The 23,445-nt window shown below is 37.8% G+C and overlaps 1 protein-coding gene across 8 annotated transcripts in view; it reads left to right on the top strand.

Annotated features, from left to right (window-relative positions):
- Positions 1-23,445, top strand: part of ARHGAP6 (Rho GTPase activating protein 6) — a 313,487-nt gene that overhangs the window by 248,405 nt on the left and 41,637 nt on the right. For all 8 annotated transcript variants that reach the window (XM_068682860.1, XM_068682850.1, XM_068682881.1 and 5 more), the window contains 2 exons: positions 4,205-4,364; positions 22,850-22,921. In XM_068682860.1, the coding sequence (XP_068538961.1) occupies positions 4,205-4,364; positions 22,850-22,921 (232 nt within the window). The remainder of the gene's footprint in view (positions 1-4,204; positions 4,365-22,849; positions 22,922-23,445) is intronic.

Genomic DNA, 23,445 nt, shown 5'->3' with positions numbered 1-23,445 from the left:
GAGGTCAAGTACACAAGAATAGCCTACACATGCTTAAGAGTAATTTAAGCGCATAGTATTACTTAAGTCAGGATGTACCACTTGGGTTGTTTTTTTTTCAGAGCCACTGGACACCCAACCCCTAAAGAAAACATTTGTTTGAAAGAATATCAGTAAAGCTGCAGTCTGTATCTTGTTAAAATGTGCTTATGACGGTGGACAAGAAATATGGGAAAAGTGGACGCATTTTTCAAAGGCACAAGATGCAGTTAATCATTCATCTCCTCTGCTGAGTCATTTGCTCTGGTATTTTAGTTACTTACCCGATAAGTGAACTCCTCGGTTCAGTGGAGGAAAGATGCTGGATGTTAGTGGGAGGGCCAGAGAGAAGAATGCAATTGAAGCTGCAGACTTGTGAGGGAAAAGAAGTGACTGGTTGGCAGAAGAAACTGGAGAAGGCTTTTAGTCTGGTCAAGGTTTCATAAAAGTCAATTATGAAAGCACCCTTGCAATTAGCAGTTTGTGTCCTATCAGGCTGATCACTTTATCCCAGAGCAATATTTCTGTTTATATTCTTTTCTGTTGTTTATTTTTCTTCTTGGTGATGAAAGGACCATTCACAGATCATGTTTTAACTAGTCCTACAGTCTAAATAGTAGAGAAAAATACCGTAGCTGTGTATGTATGTTTGAACACATATGCAGGGCATGGACTTCAAAAACAAGTCACCCTGACTTGATGCTCTAAAATCTTCTCTTAAGCTTCTGCAAGGAGATACGTCAAGCTATTAGTTGAAGGAGGCTGATGAAATGTGCCTCCTCATATGAAGAGAGAAACGGAAAATGTTCTCTGGGTTTGTCCTACACTGTTCCTCCCATACAGCGGAGAGAAGCTTTAGGCAGATGGGATTCATGTAAATGCACTAGTTCCCCTTCTGAAAGGGATCTTGACTTTTCTGGACCTCTCCCAAGCCTGGTTGATTTTACAGTAATTTACAGGCTGCATGTAAAAGTTCCACAGTGCATTAGAAGGAAGAGGATGCTTTCAAGTTACCTTGTGTCCCACAAAGCCTAGGAATCTATGAATAGATTAAAACATAAAATATCGTGTTTTGGCTCATAGAAGACTGATATTTATTTGCCAGATAAAACAGTTTTTCAAGGCAACATTTCTTGAGTGTCTTCTTTAGCAGATAAGGAGATTCTAGTGGTCCTAACACATGATCTTCCAAAAATATTTCAGTTAATTACTTGTGTTCCATTAGCATAGTAAAAACCTATGTTAATGTGACCTAGCAGAGATTTTATCAAACACATCAAGTGTAAAAGAAGAATGCCTTCTGAAATGCACAGAAACTGGGCAGAGTGATTCCAAACAGCAATAAAGCTGTTTAACAATCTGTCGTGGCGTTCAAGGATGCAGAGTTTGCATCCGACCATTTTTAGCCAACGAGAGACGAGCTGGTGAGTGCTGGGGGATGTTCTGGGAACTTGAAGACTGCCAGAATAAAAATCATGGTTGACCTCATAACCTTGTCAGGGGCTTTTTTCTTTTGCTGGGTTGTAAACGCTTGACCTGTTTTTTTAAATATATATATATATTAATTGCACCCATATTAAGGCAAAATTAGCCTGGGTAAGTTTCCTGAGACAGTGCTGAGTTGGCTGATCTGCTCGAATAAAGCAGCACAGCTCTGCAGAGAGGTTTATGGGGGTCCCAAACACAGAATCTTCATTCTGTGCTGTCCTGGAGCTAGCAAGCACTGTCGTTCAGGGTTAAACTTCTGTGGCTAGGGTCTAACAACTGAGCTGTGGCATTGTGAACTGTGGCAGCTTTCTGCTTGCCATTACAAAGTGACCTCTGAGATGAGGCAGAGAATGCAGTTTCTTCCAGAGTTAGATTTGCCCATGGTAATTTATATTTTTTAAAGAACATTAGTTTGGGTGTCCATACAAAATCCCATTTAAAGAATATTTATGTAACTTGTGGTAATTTCTAAAAGCCCCATCTACCCCCTTATTTTTTGTGCTCTACAGGAAATAGGACATGCCCTAAATCATTTGCAGTCTTCATAAGCTGTTACCTCATCATTTTCTAACGGGTATCATTCATACCTCCAATTCCTATTTGAATGTTAAAGTATCCCAGTTATGTCTACCATAAAAATGTCTATCAGTGATACTTTTGTTTATGAAAATGCTCGTCTCAGAGAAATAGATAAGATAAAAATCTTTCAAGCTCTACCCTAAAAACCTGTGATTCTCTCTTTGTACCAGCTTGACTGTAGAACATTCTGTACATGATATGTTCGTGAGGATTGAATTGCATACTTCTGTAGTTGTAAAGTTTTCTTTCTCCTGCATTATCAGGATTGGAAAGGAATTAGTTTCTTAGCATACATTGTCTGGTGGTGAATTCTGTTCTTGATCACTTTTAACTATAAATGACAACAGCTTTTTAAAAAATGTAAACATTTACTTGCAGTTTTGCAAATTAGGCTTACATGAATCTTGCTGCTTTGGTTTCACTTGATTTAATCTAGTCAGCTTGGTTTGTGTTGTCTCGTAAACTTTTAGGTTGAGACTACTAAATCTAGCTTCTAAGGCCGTAGAAAAGGAAGAAGTGAAGAAGCAAAAAATAAAGGAAAAATTCAAAGTAGTCAATTCCTGTACTAGTGCAAAAGTTTGCATATGTGGTCCATGTAAATATTGATATCATTCAATGAGTGTACAGATATACAGTTGTTCAGATCAAAGAAACAGCTTCATTTATTGCAATTACCAAGTGACTTGAAAAAAATATTACGAAATAAAGCTCCTTGATGAACTCAAATATATTTCACACATCATAAGAAAATGTTTCCAATGTGCCATTCCTTTGATCTGTATTCCTAGATGATGCTGCATATTTGTGAATGATCTTGTCTCTTGTATATGTGAATACACACACATCATAGGTGCATATAAATAGGTACATACATGTTTACAGTATCATATGGAAAGGCTTGCACAAAGGTATTTCCATACATTAGGATGCATAGCTGCTGAATGCTGGAGTTGTTACTAATCCTTCAGCCAATGTCTTTAAAAGTCAGGGGGCATCCTTTGACTCTAGATGTGTGTGTAGAATAGATTAATTATAAGTGACAATGAAAAATGAGCATGCAGTGAAGGTACAGATGTTGAAGTTTAAACTAAAAATAGGCAATTAAAATGAAAGTGAAGTTTGTTAATTGCGAGCCTGCTGTGCTGTGATGAAGGGCAGGCTGGTGGATTTGTCTTTACACCTCAGCTGATGCAAATCAGAGTTCTTTCACTATCTACACCTACATCAAGTTATGCCTACTGACAGGTTTGATGCTTATTTTTTTGTACAGTTAGAATGAAAAACAAATTATTTCTCTCCTTGCAGAAATGTGCAGTTTGATGGTGTTTTGATGAATACTGAAATTCTTGCTTGAAGTTAATTGTCAGTCTTTAAGCTTCCCTATGTGCTTGCGCTTATGTTTGAATGATGATTACTTCTCTCACCTGAGCTAAATACTAGCTAAGAGAATAGCTTTTTGTATATGTCATCACAGGTGGGAGATAAAACATCTAAAGCTTTTGATTTGATTTCCAAACATAATTGGTACCTTACAGAGATGTAGCATATCTCATGTTGTTTTATTGTATAAACTGTAACACATACATTATAATGGCAGTTCAAAAATGTGAAACACCTTATCCTTTAGTCAATCTTGATCTAAACACAGTCGCATCATAAGGAGGGGAGTGGGATTAGCAGGCTGGGAGAGATAAGATGTAGGTTGTCCATGGACCTGTAAAGGTCTATATACCTGCATGCTCAGGGAGGAGAATGAAGTGACGACCAAGTCACTTCATACAGCAAAACCAAACTGGGAAAAGCAGACAAGATTTTTTTTTGTTTTGTTTTGTGCTCTCCTGCTTTGTGCTTTTGGTTACTGGAATCCTAGTGTTTCTGCAACAATGCTTGCTTAAATGTTTTCAGGCAGAATTGACTTTTTGTTTTGCATGTCTGTACTCCTTTTAAGGAATGCTGGTCTTAGAAAAACAAAGATATTTGAAAGGTTAGAGATGTCCAAGAAAATGGCCTTTTAGAAAAAGAGGACTTGTGTTTTTCCTCGCAGTAGAAGAGATGGTTGTGTTTATTAAACTGTGCATACCATATGATGCTTCATATTTTCCCATTTGATTTCCTGTAGGGTGATTTCACTTGGAACAGCATGTCAGGGCGCAGTGTTCGGCTGAAGTCAGTTCCCGTTCAAAGCCTCTCTGAGCTGGAGCGCGCTCGGCTGCAGGAAGTGGCTTTTTATCAGCTGCAGCAGGACTATGACCTGGGCTGTCAGATTGCTATCCCCAAAGGTAAGGGCTCGATAAACCATTTCTATTTAGCTTGCTTAAGCTTCTTCTTCGTAAGCCATTGACTTCATACCACAGTAATAAATGGGAGAAAACACTACATTGTTTATTCCACAGACATTGTCTTCTGTTTCGTTTCTGTTTAAACACAGTAACTGTGCAAAAATGACTGGTAATGTTGTTTATCTGTTATGTCCAGCTCAGGCCACCTGGGGTGGGATCATCTGATCAAGGACAGATGCCTACAGAGAAGATAATCTAAATCAGACTTATTTGTTCTAGGATCCCTTGATACTCAGTTAAAAGAAAAAGGCTTTTTTGCACTTCCTCACATCCAAACGTAAGCATCTACGTAGGCCAGATAGGTCATGCCCTAGAAGTGATTTTTCAGTTCTGTGTTGGCTCTGAAGGAAGCCAAGCATCACTAGTTAAGGCATCTTCATCAAATAAAGTGAATCCCAGTCAAGTTTTCCTCAAGACAGTGGTGATTATTTCCTAGGAAAAAAATCCAGTATATAACACTGAACACTTAAAGAACAGGAGATTACCTAAAAAGCAGAAGCTCAGATGTCAGAATCCTGATGCAGGATAACCACACATACTATACTTAGGTTACTGTGGCAGAGATCTAAACCTCACTAGAAGTAATTGGAAAGTTTCCCTTGTTTGCTATGGGCTGTAGATCAAGCCTAGCAAAGACAGCTGTTGTGCTGTCATATGGTCATCTGCAAATCTCTTTCCTGTTTTCACTATTTTGTTTGTTTGTTTCCACTTGTGTACTAATTTGTGGGATAGGAAGGGACCACTGAATTCTAACCTTCAGATAACCTGAGGTATTGCGTGCTGGCACATACATAGTGATGCCATAGGACCAGCTTTAGAAGGAATGAAAGCTAAGCAGAAAAATATTTTCTGATCATTTAAAATAATGGTGTGGAAAGGAACAAATGTGAAATATATTAGCCTGGGTGTTCTTCAGCTTTTTAGGATCTGCAGAAAACTCCTTCCAAAAACAACATAGTCCAGCTTACCATATACAGGAGAGAATCAGCTTGTAGTGAGAAGGATACAATCAATTTCTTCAAGCCCTTCCACAACTCCCCAGTCCCTCAAAAATATTCCATCTATGTGAAAACAGTTTTACAGAACATTCAAATGAGGAACTGGATTACTAAAGGTACCGCAATATTTTTTGGTGGTCTAAACTGCCACTGGCAGTCTTGAGATAGATGAATATATGTGTTGGGTTTACATGGTCAGGTTTTGGTAGGGGAGAGGGGCTGTAGGGTGGCCTCTGTGAGCAGAGCCCAGCAGCTGCCCCATGTCAGACCAGAGCCACCTCTAGCTGGCTCCAAAAGGGACCCGCTGCTGGCCAGAGCTGAGCCAGGGAGTGACACTGGGTGAGCCTCTGGGAGAGCAGATTTAAGATGGGGAAAAAAAAAAAAATGCTGTGTGACAGCAGCTAGGAGAGAGGTGTAAGAATATGGGAGCAAACCAGCCCTGGAGAAGAAGGGCAGGAGGTGCTCCAGGCAGGCAGCAGCAGTTCCCCTGTGGCCTGTGGAGAGGCCCCTGGTGGAGCAGGCTGTCCCCCTGCAGCCCATGGGTCCCACATGGAGCAGATCTCCACGCTGCAGCCTGTGGAGGAGCCCCCGGTGGAGCAGGTGGATGTGGCCTGGAGGAGGCTGCGGCCCATGGAGAGGAGCCTATGCAGGAGCAGGGGAACTGGAGGGAGCTGCCGCCCATGGGGGACCTGTGCTGGAGCAGTTTGCTCCTGGGGGATAGACCCCGTGGTATGGAGCCATGTGGGAGCAGTTCTTGAAGAGCTACTGCCTGTAGGAAGCCACCACATTACTACAACACATATTCTTCACAATTATTACTTTCTTAAATTCTCCACAACTATTACATTCTTAGACAATGCCCAGTTCATGTTTGGCCCGTTACTTCTCTCAACTATCATCCTTATCTCAAATTCCTCAAGCTCCACACTGGGTGCTAAAAAGGATGGAGCTAATACCATCCAAGACAGTAGGGTATGTATATTGATATTCAGAAACTTTGAGCTTTGGAGAATGAATACTATTTTTATGTGCTCCTAGCTAACTTTGAAAGCAAGAATCTCAGCCTAGCCAACCTAGCCTTCCTTTGCACAAACCTGTGGAGTCACAGGCAACTTAGCACAGTGGCTTACAGACTAGGACCCACTGAATCTTTCAGTTTCAGATCACACACAAGAACAGTTTTCATTTAGAGTAGAGTAGAATAGTTCAGCTGAAAGGGACTTTTAAAAATCACCTAGTCCAACTGCCTAACTAATCCATGGCTAAACAAAAGTTAAAGCACATTACTGAGTGCATTGTCCAAATGTCTCTTGAACACTGACAGGCAGGAGGCATCAAGCACCACACTAGGAAGCCTGTTCCAGTGTTTGACCACCCTCAGAGTAATGAATATTTTTCCTAATATTTGATCTCAGCCTCCCTGGTGCAGCTTTGTACCATGCCATCGGTTCCCAGGAGCAGAGGCCAATACATCTCTCTGTGCTTCCCCTTCTCAGAACATTGCAGACAGTGAGGTCCCCTCTTGGCCTCAGTTTCTCCAGAATGATGCCATGAGGAACAGTATCAAAGGCCTTACTAAAATTCAGAAATATTTCCTTGGATTCCTTTTGTCCACCAAGCAGGTAACCTTATCAGAGGAGAGCAGATTACTAAGGCGTGACTTTCCCTTCATGAATCTATGTTGACTATGCCTTATAATAGCTTTGTTCTTTAACTGACTGACATATATGTGTTTTCACAACATGTATGTATGTGGGTGAATTTGTAATGTGTAGCTAATTTTAGATATACTGTGTCTGAAAAGTGTAATTTCAAGCGTAAAAACTAAATAAGAATAATACAATAATGCTCTGGTGAAGCATCAGAAGATAGTAATAAAAAGCACTTCACAAACTCAGGAACCTGGGTTCCAGTTTCGTCTTTCATTATTTCATGTATCTTTTGCTTCAGTTTAGATGAGAAATAAATTAGCTATCTAGTTTTGTCAGATTACATTTACTAGCAAGATTATTGAATGGCAGATTATTTCACATCTGTGTATTTACTGTGAATTAAAAATTTGTGAATTTTTCTTTGTTCTAAGGTATTCAGACTGAGTGAATAGCAGAAGTAATTCACTTGTAAAATGTAGTACGACCTGTTGAAGGAAGTGAAGGCAGTAGCTAGAATTAGGGTACAACTAGTATTTACCTGTCCCTCCTGTTTATAAATCTGGCACTAATTTTGGCATATCACAATATGTATAAATAATAATCATTCATCATCCTACATGTGTGCCTGCACTTTGGTAGGAGAATAAGAATCTACTGTATTCTTAAATTACTACTCTTTAGTTTAGAACATTTGCAGAGACACTTCAGAAGTCCTCTTGATGTTCTCATCACTCCTGAATGGCGTGGAATGCCAAAGTATGGTAAGAGGGTAGCAGTAACTGCTCAGTCGATTTGTTAACATCACAGGACTGTTTAAATGCAGAATTTCAAGTTTAAGCAGTGTAAAATTTGCTCAGGCACTCTGTACAATAACATAAAACTTGGTCATAACCATTTGTGCCCCAGGTTAAAAATAGACTGAAATCTATTAAGCATTTTCTGTATTAAAAAAAAAAAATGCAAAAACAAAACTATCAACAACAACAACAAAAAAAAAAGGTGATGTGTTTGGCCAACTTATAGGAAGAACTAATACTGTATGTTTGAGAGAGCTGCTTAGGACTGGAGAAATCCCTACATAGAAAGATGTGCTCTACAGCTCTTTTCTACTTAAGACAATGTTGCCTAAAAACATGCAGGAGCAGAGGTTAGTGGAATGGTCTATATATTAGAAAATGCAGAAAGCTGCTTTAAAAGTTGGGATTGTTTGAGGTTCTTTGACTGTTTTTCAGAAGTTGCAAATGAATGACACTAAAACGTGCTTGTGCCTGCTGGGCATTTGCTTCCTGCAAGTATTTGAGTAATCACATTTACTGGCATAAGTATTGTGGAAAGTAAAAACCCATTGTTCTTGGGTAACAAGTGTTTGTGCCAAGCATGCTTGCACGGAGGTTAAGTCTGAGTACAGAAGCATCTGCCCTATCTTTTGCAGTCAAAATAACATCACAGCCATGTCACTATTGGTAGCTTCTTTGTAATGTTTCAGTTCACCCATGCTCAAAAGTCCCCTTTGTCACAGCAAGTGCAGTTAGCCTTTTAGGGCACATCTGACAGTTCCCACACTTGCAGAGGAATGCAGAGAATGTTATACCTGGTATGTAATCCCTCTCCTCCACTTGTATTGCAGTCATTAGCCTTAATGAAACACACTACTGACATTTATTAGTTAAATATCCTGTGATCACAGAGAGGGACCACCTCCCACAGTAATTTTAACCAGCATGTCATTTAAAGTATGCTAAGGTTAGACTTCAGTAGGCAATTAGAATTATTTTAAATTCATCAAGAGTCATTATTTTTATATGTATGACAGAGGTACTTCAGTTTTTTTTGTTTGTGTTTTTTTTTTTTTTTTCTCCCTTGTTTTTCTGCCTTATCTTTCATTTTCTGTAATCAACAACTCTCTCAGTTCCCTGTCACTTCCCCATCTGCCACCAATAACTATACCAAGAATCATTTATACTCTCTCTAAGTTAACATAGTAAGTTGCAGGAGGCAGGCAGTTCCAAGCAGAGCATTCCACAGTTTCTCTATCAATGCAGTTACTCTGTGGAAGATTTTAAATTTGTTGTCTGATGTTCTGAATGACAGAACAGTACAATTTTGGTGAAACTTCTTTGCAGTTGCTGTTTAGAACATACTATACTTATTTCAAGGAAGTCAAATATCTTTATAATAGAAGAGACAACCTACCATGAAATTCACTTTAGGTGTGTGCTTTATCTTTGACTTTCCAATTGTGTATGTCCTTTTATGTAAATAGTGAGAAAAATGAACCCTTTACAGCATGTCTACATACATACACACACACACACACACACAAACAAAAAAACAAACAAAAACAAAAACAAAACAAAAAATTTGGTTACCAAGTATGATTGAGTACATTGGACTGCAAACTGACCAAAGACTTGTAAACAATGGGTCATGCTAGATGGCAGTACATAGCAGTGAAAATCAGAGTCAAACTGTACTTTGCAAATATTTTTAAGTTTATAATTTTGTCTGATTGCTCTTTTTTTCTTTGACCTACCAAATTGGACAGATTGAACTATCAGGCCTGGATTTCTCATACACAAATTTCTCATTTCTTCTTTGAAAATTCGTGTTTTGGAAGGGAAGAAAAATGCAGGGACTTAGATATAGGATGAATGGATCTGTGTATCTGTGCATCTTTAGGGCCCAGGTCCCTATGTGGCCTGGAGTTACCATGTGCCGCAGAGCCAACCCTGATGCGACAGCAAGTTTTCTACTTCTGAGGCAATCAATACATCTCTTTGTAAAGAAATGGCCACAATCAATTCACGGTATGTCAACAATGTTCTGTATTTTGTGGATTTTCTTATTTGTTATTGCTTTGTTCTTTGCAACAGCATATGCAGGAAGTGCTTTCTTCATAATATCAACAAAGAATAATGAAAAACAATTGGTGTTTTCACAAGAATACATCTCTGACAGTTCCAAAAGTTGCTCAGTTATATTTCTCACTGGTAATACTGTCAATATGGCCTGTACCCACACAGGCAACATTGCTGCACAGTAAGCATCCTAGTATAATTAGGTAAATTACATTATTCCTGTGATGACAGTCCAGCTGATTGCATTGTGCTGGGATGCAAAATGAGCATGCAACGTATGTGTGTGTGTACAGCAAAATAGAAAACTCGTGTGTTGTTGTTACACAAAGTGTAGTCTTCACAAACCCTGGAGAAGGACTGTGGGTAAAACAGGGCTGAAAGAGTTATGAGAACATGGAAGTTGTGTGTACTAGGAATTTCCCCTAGGGAGTTTCCATCCTACTTCCTCATGCCTCTTCCATAGCTAAATACAGAGGGGCTTCTTGATAAAGGAGAAGCACCGATGCCTGAAGTTGAGTCCAGTAAAACAATTTATCAAGTGCTGTTGACTTCTCAAACTGTATATGATACTGCATTTCTGTGAAAGCATAAAGAAAAATCTGGGGGGACTTCTGGAAAAAACAGAAAACAGCTGTATTCCTACTCATGCCTGTTTAATGCTGCTTCTATAAAGCCGAGGTGCCAGCAATAGCGCTTGAAAGAACAGCACTGCCCAAGGTCATGTTTAGAAGAAAACATTCCTCTTATTCTTGCCCAAGCTTGGCTGCTATGTCTTGGGAAGGAATCCCTTGGGAACAGGGGCTGAGACTTTGGTCCAGTGAGGAAGAAAAGGATCTTAATAAATGACAGGGAAGGAATAGATAAGTTTTTTTTTTTTGTTTGTTTGTTTTGTTTTGTTTTTTCTTTTACACAGTATGTTTAAACCTATTAAGAGCCTTTATACTTGTATTATAAAAGCCTGATACATGTTACCTACCGCTTGAGATAGTTTATTTTCCTCTTTGTGGATACATGATCATTTGTTATTGATTCATAAACTGTCTCCCTCTTTGGGAGCACAGGCTGCCTGCCTCAATCTTAACTGTAGCAGTAAGAAAAACATAGTGGACAGGTATTCGTTGGCATGTTCCTCTCACACAGTTACTGTGCAAAGGTTCAAGCATAGTAACCAAGAGTGCACAGACCAAACTACTCCCTTTTTCTCTCCCCACCTTTTTAATTGCAATGTAACAATTGTACTTCTGAGAGTTACTAGGCTAAATTATCAAGATGTTGTAAAGGCAACATGCCTTTAGTATCAGCCTGGATATTGTTTTAAAGCTGCAGGTAAATATTGCGGTTATATGTAATATTGCAGTTATACTTTTCTTTTCTTATAATTAGAATCAGGAATCCTAGTATTACCCTGTGTTTCAGAGAGTACTACTATGTTATCAAACTTCATTTTTGTGGGAAGACTTAGCTCAAGAGTCCAGGCCCATACCCTCAAAACGACTTGGTAAAATATTTTTGTTCCATTGTCATCTTCAGAATTCAAGATTGATGTGTCCAGGATTGAATTTTGATCTTATATCTTCACCCAGGATTGTTAATGGATCAGATGCAGTAGACTGCAATACATGCAGTAGGTTGGGCTGAGGCCAGAACATCCATCTCTGATGAATTATCTTGCTTTTGTTGGCTTGGGTCACAACCCTAATGTTAGGTTGATGCAGTGTTTTTGTTTTAACACACACCACATTCCAAAGTATATTTATGCCTTAGTACAAGTGCGGCATACGTTTATTTTGTACCTTCGGGTTTATTTTAATGTTTCCCAAATGTTTTGTAGTGAAAATCTGAAGGTGAGCCACAGAATTGTCTTCACTTTCCAGAAATGAAAATAAACACACTCTCCAGCTATGTTAGCAAATGTACCAAATGTAATAAAAGAAATTAACTGCCTTTGCTAAGAAGACTGTTTACTGTATTGTTGCCACCTATGACAAGAATGTATATACACGCAATTACTTACTGTTAACAGCAACTAAGTCATACACAGTAGTTTCAGTAATTACAGCAAGTGTTCCACTTTCCGAGGGAATTTCTTTTTAGACTTACTGGGACAGCTGGGGAGAGAGAAGGTAATCCTTAATTTTAGTGTTTAGCTAGAGTCTGCCAAATCTAGTTCTCAGTTCATTTAGTTAGCTATAATTATAATGAATATGATCTCATGTTGGGTTTAGAAACCTAAATACAGTCCCAATCATTTAATGGAAGGTTGTTGCTTATGCTGTTTTAACATGTGCACTTGAACATTTTTGTATGCAAGTTCTGTAGCCAATTTCACCAGGTGCGTGATGCTGTGCATCTGCTCATATGAAGTTAGTCTCTTGTAAGACTTCCTTTGGTAAGGTAAATTTGAAGTATATAATTACAGACTGAGTGTTGGGACAACTCCGTCTTTGAAATGGAACAAAACATACATAGCTGGGCTTTCTGAATTTTTGTTCATTGGTGCACTTTGTCCCCAATATGTTCCAGTTAAGGTCCGAATAAAAATGGGAATTCAGAATTATGTGTTCTTCGCTTCTTGTTTATTTTGGCAGGGAGTGGATTTTTGGATCTGTTTTTTGCTTACATTACTTGTCATTGTATTTCATTATCCATTTTTCCTTAACACCGAGAGTGACTATGATTTTTATCTGGACTTGCATTTTTGTAAGGGCTCCAAGCTGCTCATTGTTTTTAATCACTGACCATGTTACATACTTCGTAGACTATTATACCAGGAGAAAGCATCTAAGTAAACTGTAGCCTACGCTTCATGGAGCTTTAAGATTAGATGCTTTTGTCCTGGCATACAGTATACCTTTTAAGTAGAGATGGAAGCTTACTAGCACTTCTCTTAATGCTGTCCACTGCCAATGCCTCTCATATAATACTGTCTCTAGCAGTGACACTATGAATGGTTGAGTGAGTCCATGGAGCATTTGCAAGATTTTTTTTTCAATATAGCAGTGTTCGTGAAAATTATATTAACAACAACAAAGACTGTGAGCCAAATTCTGCTCTTTTACAGTACACTAGTAAATCTTGCATCTATTGTATCACCCTTGCTGTATCAGACCTGCTCAGAGCACTAGAAGTAAACTGTGTATCTTGCTGATTAGATGGAAGTTTTGGGGAGTATTTTTTTTTTTCTTCTTCTTTTTTATTCCCCACCCCCTCCCAAAATCCTGATTTTCTATGGAAATGTTATTTTTTCTGAGGACTTTTTCTTTCCTCCCAGGAAAATAAAAACAGTGTCTCTCAGTCTGTAAAGAGAAAATAAAATTGACTTAATATTTTAAGCTGGGAGAAGTCCCAGCTGCAAGACAGAGGTGGTTGGAGCACTCAGCCTTGTGGTCTGCTACACAGGAGTTTGTCAAAGTGAAGGTGACAGAAGCTTTTCCAGGCAGGGAGATAAGCAAGCCAAAAAAAGTTTATTTTTTCTTCTTCACAGGAGGAAATTTGCAGAAACTTCTTTTTTTATTATTATTATTTTTTTTTTCAGATTTTACTTTTAGCCACTATTGAGACAAGGAAAACTTTGAAATATATGAAACTTGCCAGAACAAAATTTTTCTGGTGGTAGAAAATGGGAAAGTAATAACAGTTCTTGAAAACTTAAGAAAGTTTTTAGTCATCTGTGTCTCTTTTAAACTTTGTTGTTAGGCAGCTCTTTTATAAAAGTCTCTATGTAATGCTCAGCAAATTCATTTCCAAGATTTTCTTCTATCAAATGCTAGGATTTAAATGTTTATGTCAGGAACACTTTATTCAGCATATTTACTCTATCAGTTAGAAACAGTCCAATAATAATTTTAAAAGCAGATGTTTCATTGCTTAGCACAAGGAGAAAAAAAGTTTTTCTTTTTAATTACTAGCGTGTATTTTGTTAAATAACTAGGAGTTTTGATCAAGAAGTAGAATGCATTTTGATCAATGCTGTAGGAATATGGAACAGAAGTACAAAATGTCAGGATTTTTGGTGAAATCAATGGCACTGTGAACACACAAATATAAATGTCTGCCACAAGAGAGTTAACATCTTTAGAAGAAAGAATTGCCTAAGTTTTGAGAAACTACCCATTGTGTAGGTGTGTATTGTGAAGGTGGAGGAGGGGAAAGGGGACAGGGGTGGAAATCAAAGGCATGCTGAATTGACAGGGCAGAAGTGCTCCTGTCTTTTCATTGGGCATCGTGGTGAGGGGGTCTTGCTGGAGCTCCAAAGACAGATAGGGAAATGTTATGATCAACATTTCCAAGTACAAATGTCATTAAGCAGTTATTGGAGACAGAATTGTGACCAGATGTTTTCATTATTACAGCAAGGTAACCCTAAGAGCTTGCGTTGTTTTTTTGATACTGACTTGTGAGAGTTTAAGGTAGTGCTCTTATAAATCCAGTCAGAGACTGTTACACGCGTACATTTGAATTATGTGAAGTCTCACTGAGTTTAGAAATTACTTCTGGGACATCAAATAATTCCTACCTAATGCAGTTGCTTTAATAGTACATTCAAAATAGCTATTGGCTATAAGTATATACCCTAAGTACTCTTAAGTATAAATTCATTTATCATTTTGTCTGTATTATTATTCCACATGGAAATCTGAGTTTCTTTTTTAAAATGATACCTATGAACATACTGAAAAAGTTCAAACGTGGCCTAAAGGAAACAGTTTTAGGAAATAGAATGCATATATAAAGAATCTAAAACACAATGTTTGGAAAATCGTGTGTATTTAATTCTTTGTTTCTTTCCTAAATCATTGCAAGAACACCTAGTGTAATGGAGGTATTATTGATTGTCTTCTGCCTTTAGTAATTGCTGTAGTCCTGGCCCTTTGTCTTTCAACACTTGACTACGCTGTCCTGTACTTCACAAATAATCCACATGATGATATTGTGATTCTGGTGAAGCTTTTAACTGAAGCTTTATTAAGAATACTGACGTTGCAACCTATTGATTCTCAGGTTCTGCTTGACTTTGGCAGAGGTTTGCTTTAATATGTGTATTCTTCTGGTATAAATCTACTAAACATTTCAGTTGAATATCAGATTTATTTCTGTTATCATATGCATATTGCTCTTTTCAAAAGTGCATTAGGGAAGTATTTCTGATGAGGATTTCTTCTTGCCTTAGTTTCTAAAGTTTATTTAAATACATGGTTTCAGTGGAATTGTGGTTGGTGCCAGAAGTCTAAGCTATGTCTCTACATACTGATTAGGAAAAATAAGATGAGTATTGATAGATTTATTTAATCGGAGCTGTGAAACAATGTATATATTTGCATTTTTTTCTTTTTATTTTCCACTTTCCCTTTTTCTTTTATCAATGCTTACATTTTAGTTATGCTTTCAGCATTATGATGGTAATAAGAAATGACTGACTGTGTGGCTTTGTAGATTCTAAATTGTATAGATTTGTTAGGCTTTTATGCTCAAAAGGCTACCTGGAGATTTAATGGAGACCTAATCTCCTGCTGAAGGTTTTTAAGATGAGATTAGAAAAATGGCTGTGTGACTGACTATTTCTGTGCAGGAAGTCAACCAAAGTGGTCTCTGCAGATTTCATCATGCCTTTTGTTCTTGTGGTTTACATTGTCAACACCTGTCACTGTTAAAAAACAAAACAAAACAAAAAAAAACCACTAAGCAAGATGATTAATACTACAGATACAGAGGGCAAGTAATGATTATAATAAAACATGGCTGGAAAGAAGATGCACTGGTGCACTGGTAACTTTTCAAATAGGTAGCATCTCAAATATTGGGGCCCACCAACCTGTCTACTGAGAGACCTTCTGCATCTTGATTTCACTTCGTTGCACTAAAGGCTGCTCTCATTTCATTTCTTTATCAGGGCTTTGAGAACTGTGCAGTAATATTGTGGACTGGGCTAACTGGTCCTCAAAGGCATGTGTGAAGGGTTCATATGGTCAGCAATGGTCAGAGGACAACAGGGGCCGCGGATGCCTTGAAGCACCTCTGTGCTTCACTAGGACCGCCGGGAGGTCCCTTAAATGCCAAAGGGCTGGGGGAATCGTGGTTGCTTTTTCACCTCCCACTATGGGTATGCAAGCCAGCTTATCAATGCACACACACACAAAAAAATTAATGCCTGCTAGTGTCAGTTTCACGTCTGTTCTGCTTCTAGCCCACCCGGTACTTTGGGGATGAAAGGTAATTCTCCTTCTTATCAAATCAAGATAATTTTGACTAGGAAAGGTGTGAAAGTACTTTTTTCCTCCCTTATATTATAAAATGACTTCTTATTTAGATAGCTATACCAAGAAACAGTCAATATTCTCCCACCTCCGGTGGATTGAAGAAAGTTTTAGAGTTTTTTTTTTTTTTTTTCTAGCTATCAGATGACAACATCAAGGCTCCTGTTTCTTTTTTTATCCCTTTCCTTTTTCCAGTACAGCTAAAATATTTTCTTTTCTGTCATTTGTTTTGATGTAGTAGTACAGTCAGTTTTAGACCCATTTTACCATCAGTTATGAAAGCACTCCAAGAGACAGATGTTGTTGTCTTTCCCAAAGCTTTCCAACCTCTGCTCATCGTCGTGATCTCAGAGTGCTTTCCGTGTAAAGTGGGTGGCAGCAGCAAAGCCCCCAAGCTCTGCTCCTGCTCACCTATTAAACCTGCAGCTTCCTGCACAGTGGGACTACAGTGTCTTGGGCAGGACTGGAAAGGGGCTTCTTCCCAGCTCTTCTTGCACAGGCGACCTGTGGTGACAGCACTTTCAGGCTGTGGATTCTGCAGCCCAGACCTTGCTCCAGTGCCTGAGTTCCTTATCACACCTGTATCAACGCTCACTGTCAGAGTGTATTGCCAGTTAGCGAAATCCCTCATAACTGAGAATCATGGAAGAACATATTTTAATCACATAGGGTTACTTGTAAACTGTCATTTGATTAACAAAACTCGGGTTCCTGTAGGGCTTCAAACTTCTTTTGAAATCAGTGACAATTCTAGCAGTTTCATGTTCCAGACAGTTTCTCTGGCAATTTATGGATGTTTTCTGTAAAGTCATATCGTTCATATGCCACTAGAGCTGAATTCTTGCTGTTACACGGTAAGGAAATAGTTTATAATGCAAGATTTAATCTTCAATCAGCTGTAACATTTAAACCTGCATGTTGACAAATTACAATTCCTCTTTGTTACATTGTGATCAGTAATGCAGTAACCCAAAGGACTGCTATACATATAAATACAATATTGTATATATAAATCTCTATCTGAGAAGGTACACTAACCACAGGCTACCAAAGAGTCTAGTGCATTGAGGAAGAAGAAAAGCATGCTTTTATCTGGTGATTTAGTTTCTTTGGTTAGATGCAGGTTGTCAAGCACAAAGGAGGGCTACTCTAAAACAAAGTGAACTAAAGAGAGTAACCAATAAAGCAGAAATAGTATGAGAAATGGGGAGGTAGTCCAGGAGTTATGAAGCCATGTAATATTTTGCATTGCTAAGGGAGTGTGTGTGTGTACTGTCAAGGACAGGTTACAGGGAGAAAGAAGGCAATGGGAAATACCTGGGGGCTCAACCCTTCCATTTTCATAGCTTGTGATGTGCCAAAGCCTTTAGCTCCTCATCCTCTGGTTGAAATGTTTACCTTCCGCCTGTGCTGCAGCTGGCAGCGCTCTGGAAGTTACTGTGTGGAGACAAGAGCATTTCAACAACACGTTAATCTAAGTAAGTATTTCAAGATGGACATTTATAGTGACAGGAATGGCTAAGTAAAACCAGCACCCTGCTCTTCAGTAGAGCAGCTCCAAGTATGCATCCAGAAGGAAATTTGCTTTGCATAGAGCCTGAAGAAGTGATTGCAACCACAAACACAGTGCAATGAGGAAAGAATGAAACACAATCTATTCTTCCTTGTGCTCTGTCAACAGCATTTAGCAGTATTTTTTACTTGCAAACTCTATTACTTGCAGCACTGCACAGGCAAGAGTTGAATGTAGCTTGACATTTGGTTCGCAGGCTGAGTGCAGGAGGCTGGCACTTGGGAAATGAATCATTCTTAGTGAGTGGGGTGGACAGAGAAGTCTACTCAGAAAAGAGGTCAGACTTGGTGCGTTGGGATGCCACTCATCATGGTTTTCAAGGCAGAGTGGATTACACTTTTAAAAAAAGTGTATCATACATTCTGTTATGATATAATTACATGCAAGGAAAAAAATACTAACACCAATTAAAGGAAAATGACCATGAATATAGATAGCTACTATGAAGAATTATTTTAGAACTATTACAGTATCAGGATTTTCATCCATTTCTGTTCCCATAACTGAGCTATGGGTATGATGTTTATCTTTCACATCATTCTTCTCCTTATACTTTGTGAAAATGACCCTTAATTGTAGAACATGACTTTTCCCTAAATGGACAAGAAGCATAATTCTTATATGCAATGGAAGCTGCCAATAATGGTTGGGGGGGGGGGGGCACTGTGTGTTCTTCTCTCAGTAACCCCATACACAACAGATTTCTTTTGTAAAAAACTCGGTGATTTAGATCAGATTACAGTCTCTATGGATTTATGAATTATGTTTTTGATTAAACAAAAAATACTGTTCTTGCATGTAGATAATATAAAAGAAACATTCATTCGTATAGATAATCCATAAACTTTACAGGTTTTATTACTTATAAGCTTTATTTATCTGTAAGCTTTATAAGCCATACATAAGAAAAGAAAGTGTTGAAGCACTCTATTTCTGTTACAGGTTCACTTCAAGCTTATTGGTAGGACACTTTCCATAATTTCAGTCTAATACTATAATAGTGTCAGAAAAATGACTTGGAAAGCTGTAGTACTTCTTTCTACATATTATTTTGATTTAAAATAAATTAAAAAAAATAAAATTTCATTAGGACTTCACAATATAGTGGCTATTAAGTTCACAATATGAAAGTAGTGTCCAAGAGTTCCTGAATGTTAACTCCAGGTGTGCCACTACCTGTATCACCTTGAACAAATTCCCTGTACCTAATATGTGATTCTTTTGCTATGTGAGCAACATCTTATTACCTGATTTATTTCTTTATTTTTATTTTATTTTTATTATTTGATTACCTGACTCATATACACTGAAATTTGGACCTTGAAGTGGACCGTACAAAATCTTGAGAGTGTAACTGAAAATTAAAGGGTGTTAGTATTGACACTGTGCATGAATTTCAACCTTGAACCAAAAACTTTAAAAACTAATAATCTCAGAAGTCATGTTCCTCAATTCTTCAATTCTTGTCCAAAGTCAGTGTATCAGTGCAAATACTCCAGTGTTTTGTAGGGTTTGGTTCACTCACAGAGTCCTAAATAGATGACCTAATTTTTCAAATAGAAAAGTCTCTTTGGCATTAACTGAACCTGGAAGTGCTTGTTACTTTGCAAAAACAGGTCACATAGCAATTTAATATGCACTCAGGAGTTTCATTCCAGGCTTGTTTTTTTTTCAATATTCATCATGTTAGTCGTAATATATACATGCCAAGAGAGTGATGTATGCATTGCAGCGTAAAATGCAGTCAACATATAAATTAGTAAGTATTGAACAAAACAAGTTCATTTTTGAAACAACTGATCTGCAGAGCTGCCTGGGCAGATGTTTTCCAGAAAAGTCAGACATGGTTGAAAAATAGAGGAAAAAAAATATCTTCCTTCAGTTTGACATCTATCTTTTGACATGAAGACTTTTGAATTTTCTTGTCTTGCTAATATTCTTGAGTGGAATCTATTAGACAGCAGTATATTGCTGATCTATAGAAAGAAGACATCAAGGGATAATAATGTACACAGAAGACTGGATAAAGTGACTGGATGAATGGCTTTTACCAATTTGTGGTTTAGACACTTTCAAACCACAAATGAGAATAGCAGGCCATCTTTAATAGCACTTTGGACTGATATGGTATTACTTTGCATGAATAGTTATTAATCAATTTGAAAACGTACAGTAGGTATTATGCACGGGTAATAATGCTTTGCCTGTTTTCAGGAATGCTTTGGATATTAATTATATTCTCCAAACACAGTGCAGATAGTAACTGCTAAGTGTTATTATTATGAATTGTGTTTGTTTAAGATTTAAAACTGCTGGAGTTGCACAAGTCCCTCAGTACATTATGAATATTTCAGCAGTGCTTATGCCTGACAAAACCTAAATCAACAATCATTTCAAAATGTATTTGCTTTTACACAATATAGGTAGTAATTAATTACGTCTTTTGCTGGGGGCAGAAGAAGAACTGGAACTGACCTCAGACCTCCTGGCAGATCCCCTAAGCTTTAGCTTTTTGCTGAGATTCCTATCAGTCTTACTCTCATATGCAACTCTTTTTCTCTTGGAAACCATAAATGTTAATGGTTTCCACTGCCTTTGGTGGAAGCACATCCCTTTGCGTCTCCTCTATCATTCTGCTGCGTCATTCTCCGCTTCAGGCGTGCGCTCCTTCAGAGAGTAGACTCTTCTCAACATTTTCTGTCCTGTCCATCTCCAGATCTGTTTTCTGTTTCTCGTATTTTTCTGGGCCAGATCACTGCTATGCAAAAATCAAAGACTTGTCGAGACAAATGCACAAATATTCTCTTAACCTGTCAATTACTGATTAATTACTTCACAGTTGTAGTTGAAGGAATCACCTATTAAGAACAAGGTTTTTTAAAAACCTAGTTTGTCCCTAGAAGTGATTAACCTGTTTTCCACATGAATATTAATATGTCATTTGTTCCCCTATTCTATACTGAATAGCATTCATTTTTTTTCTGGTATTTCTGTTATATTTGAATATGCAGCACTAAAACATTCCAGAAGTTGCAGTTACATAACTGTAACAGAAAAACAATATATATTATATGCAGTTTCAACTTTTGTTCTCATTTTTACATCTAAGTAGACTTCAGTGGAATGTCAGAATATCAATAAATAGGTCTTTGGAGCGTAAAGGCTCTAAGACTCCAAAGAAATGTAAGCCATTTATCAAAAGGCTACTGCAAAGCAGTAATTTGAATTTGTAAGATGAAAAATAATTTTAAAATAATAGTGTATATATATAAAGCCAGGACACAATGGTAGTATGCAACCCTATAAAAACAAGCAGTATTGTTACTTTTATGTAAACAGGCTACTGACTATTCATATTGCCAAGAGGTAAAAGAATTTTTGTAATAAACTCAGTATTATGAACTGGGAATGTCAGAATGTGTGAAAAGACTGGGCATATTAATCAATCAAAGTATGACTTTGAGTTATGAACTTGTCATATGGATATGAAAAAGGAAAATTTAATCATAGACCATATCAGGCAATGAATTACCACCGTTATATTGCTGAAATCTCATCTGGAATACCATATCAACTCTAGCCAGCCTTATTTCAGAGAGATGAATTCTCACTGGAGCAGGTGCAGAAAAAGGGGTATTAACATAGCCAGCAAATGTGAATCTACCTCTATGTCAAGAGGCAGAAACTGTGTAGCATAGTTAAGCAACTGCTAGGAGGTAATATGCTTGCTGTCCCCATATAAATGCAGAATACAAACATAGAAGGGGATTGGATCGAACAGAAGTTGCACAAGGCAAAAGTAAATTTTAAAGAAAAGGATGTGAACTGGCTATGAAACAGTCAGAATTTGTCCATCTGTCTGTTGAATAATACTCTGGGCATGTCTTTCAATAGGAGTTGAAGGAAAACTATGAGGAAATTACTTGTATTTTCTTATGGGTAATTGTAAAAATGAGAGTTAATCCACAGAGATCCAATTCATTCCTTTGTTGTCTTTTCCCTAGTGCAAAAGACCACTTAAGACATTGGTTTACATAACCAGAAAAACATGTTGAGGCAGATTATTTGGCGTCCTTCTTACCATAAAAGTGAAACACACATATTGTGTGTTTGTTAATTAATTAATTAATTATATTTTTTCTGTATTACAAAACCCAAAACCAGTAAAGCAAAAGTATGTATCCATTAATCTTTAGCTTTAACGGTGCCTATGTTAGTATTAGCGTTAAATCCTATATTAGATCTTTTTTACTGCTTTGGAGCTAAAAAAAATAATAAAAAATAAAAGGTACGAGTTAAAGCAGGTCTCTGTCTTAATCTCTTGTATTTGTTGAGATCTAACAAAATGTGTTTGTGTTGACTTTTCATTATAAAAGATGCTGAAGGAAATAATGATAGCCAACCTTTTGACATAATTCTTTCAAGAAAGGACCTGCCTATGCTGCTACTTAAAATCATCAGTCCTTAATACCTTAGTGAAAACTTGTATGATATATACAGTGTCAGAGCAGTAATTTCGCTTAGACTAATCCAGCTGAACCAATCTGAACATGCTGTACACAAACTGTAAGCTCCCTGTTTGAGTTCAGACCAGATGGGTCATGTGAAGGTAGACAGTTATCACCCAACTAGTCCAATTGGTATGCTGAATTTATCCTGAAGGTCGGTCATCCTTCCTCTCTGAATACTACCTGTGACTCCACACAATACAACCTGGCTCTCCAAATTCTACCTCTAGCTCCACAGCCAAGTCACAGTCCTGTGCCTATGGATGAGGGCTGATCAGAACTTAGGGATTTATACTACCTGCTATCGCATCTCAATAGTTAAGCCTTCAAAACTATCTTTCCTTTCTGCCACATGGGCTGCATGACCACGCATACTGTGTCCAGCAGCATGGGGTGGGATACACTTGGTCTTCCAGCGCACTCGTTAGGGCTGAAAGGCTGTGACAGTTCCTAACCTTTGTGAAATACACCCCACATCCTTCCTGACTTCAAATGCCATGGCCATCTCATGTTCGTACAGCTTATGCAACAGTTTGTTCAGCATTCTTTCTTTTCACATATTTCCTATTTCTTCTCTTACAGATGGGCAAAAGAGGAAGAAATCATTAAGAAAGAAACTGGACTCGTTAGGGAAGGAGAAAAACAGAGACAAAGGTAAAATTTTATGAATATATATTCACTAATTGGGTCTTAGTTTTGCATATGAGATTTCTTTAGTCTTAAATTTATACTTTCTGGAATAGGAAAATGTTATCAAAAATATGTCATATCCTTTTGTATTTGTCATTAGTATAATCCAGATCTCGTGAACTGAAAGTTTCTTTCCTGGGAGAAAAGCAGGAGTTAAAGGACTGAGTATTTTCTTCCTCGTTCTTTCTCCCCATTTTCACCAGCCAGTGCAGGGTGCAGGAGTGCAGTTAGGATAATATGACCCAGTTGTTTATCTGCATATACACTCTACACTCTCCCTTGCAATTCACAAAGCATGTAAACCCAGCCCTGCCTAAGCCAGTCAGATGGGGTTCTTTTCTTCCTTCCTCTTTTTTTTTTTTTTTCAAAACCTTTGGAAAACAGCCATTGTTTAAAATGTATAAATGCTTCAATGGTACCGATCACTTGGGTCTTAATAGACTCAATGTGATATGGATTTACAGATACAGTTGGACTTTTTTGTTTGG

The sequence above is a fragment of the Anas acuta genome, chromosome 1 (genome assembly GCF_963932015.1).
Source record: "Anas acuta chromosome 1, bAnaAcu1.1, whole genome shotgun sequence".
NCBI classification, from domain to species: Eukaryota; Metazoa; Chordata; class Aves; order Anseriformes; family Anatidae; genus Anas; species Anas acuta.
The sequence above is the reverse complement of the archived record's forward strand: the minus strand, read 5'-3'. Positions and strand labels throughout refer to the sequence as shown.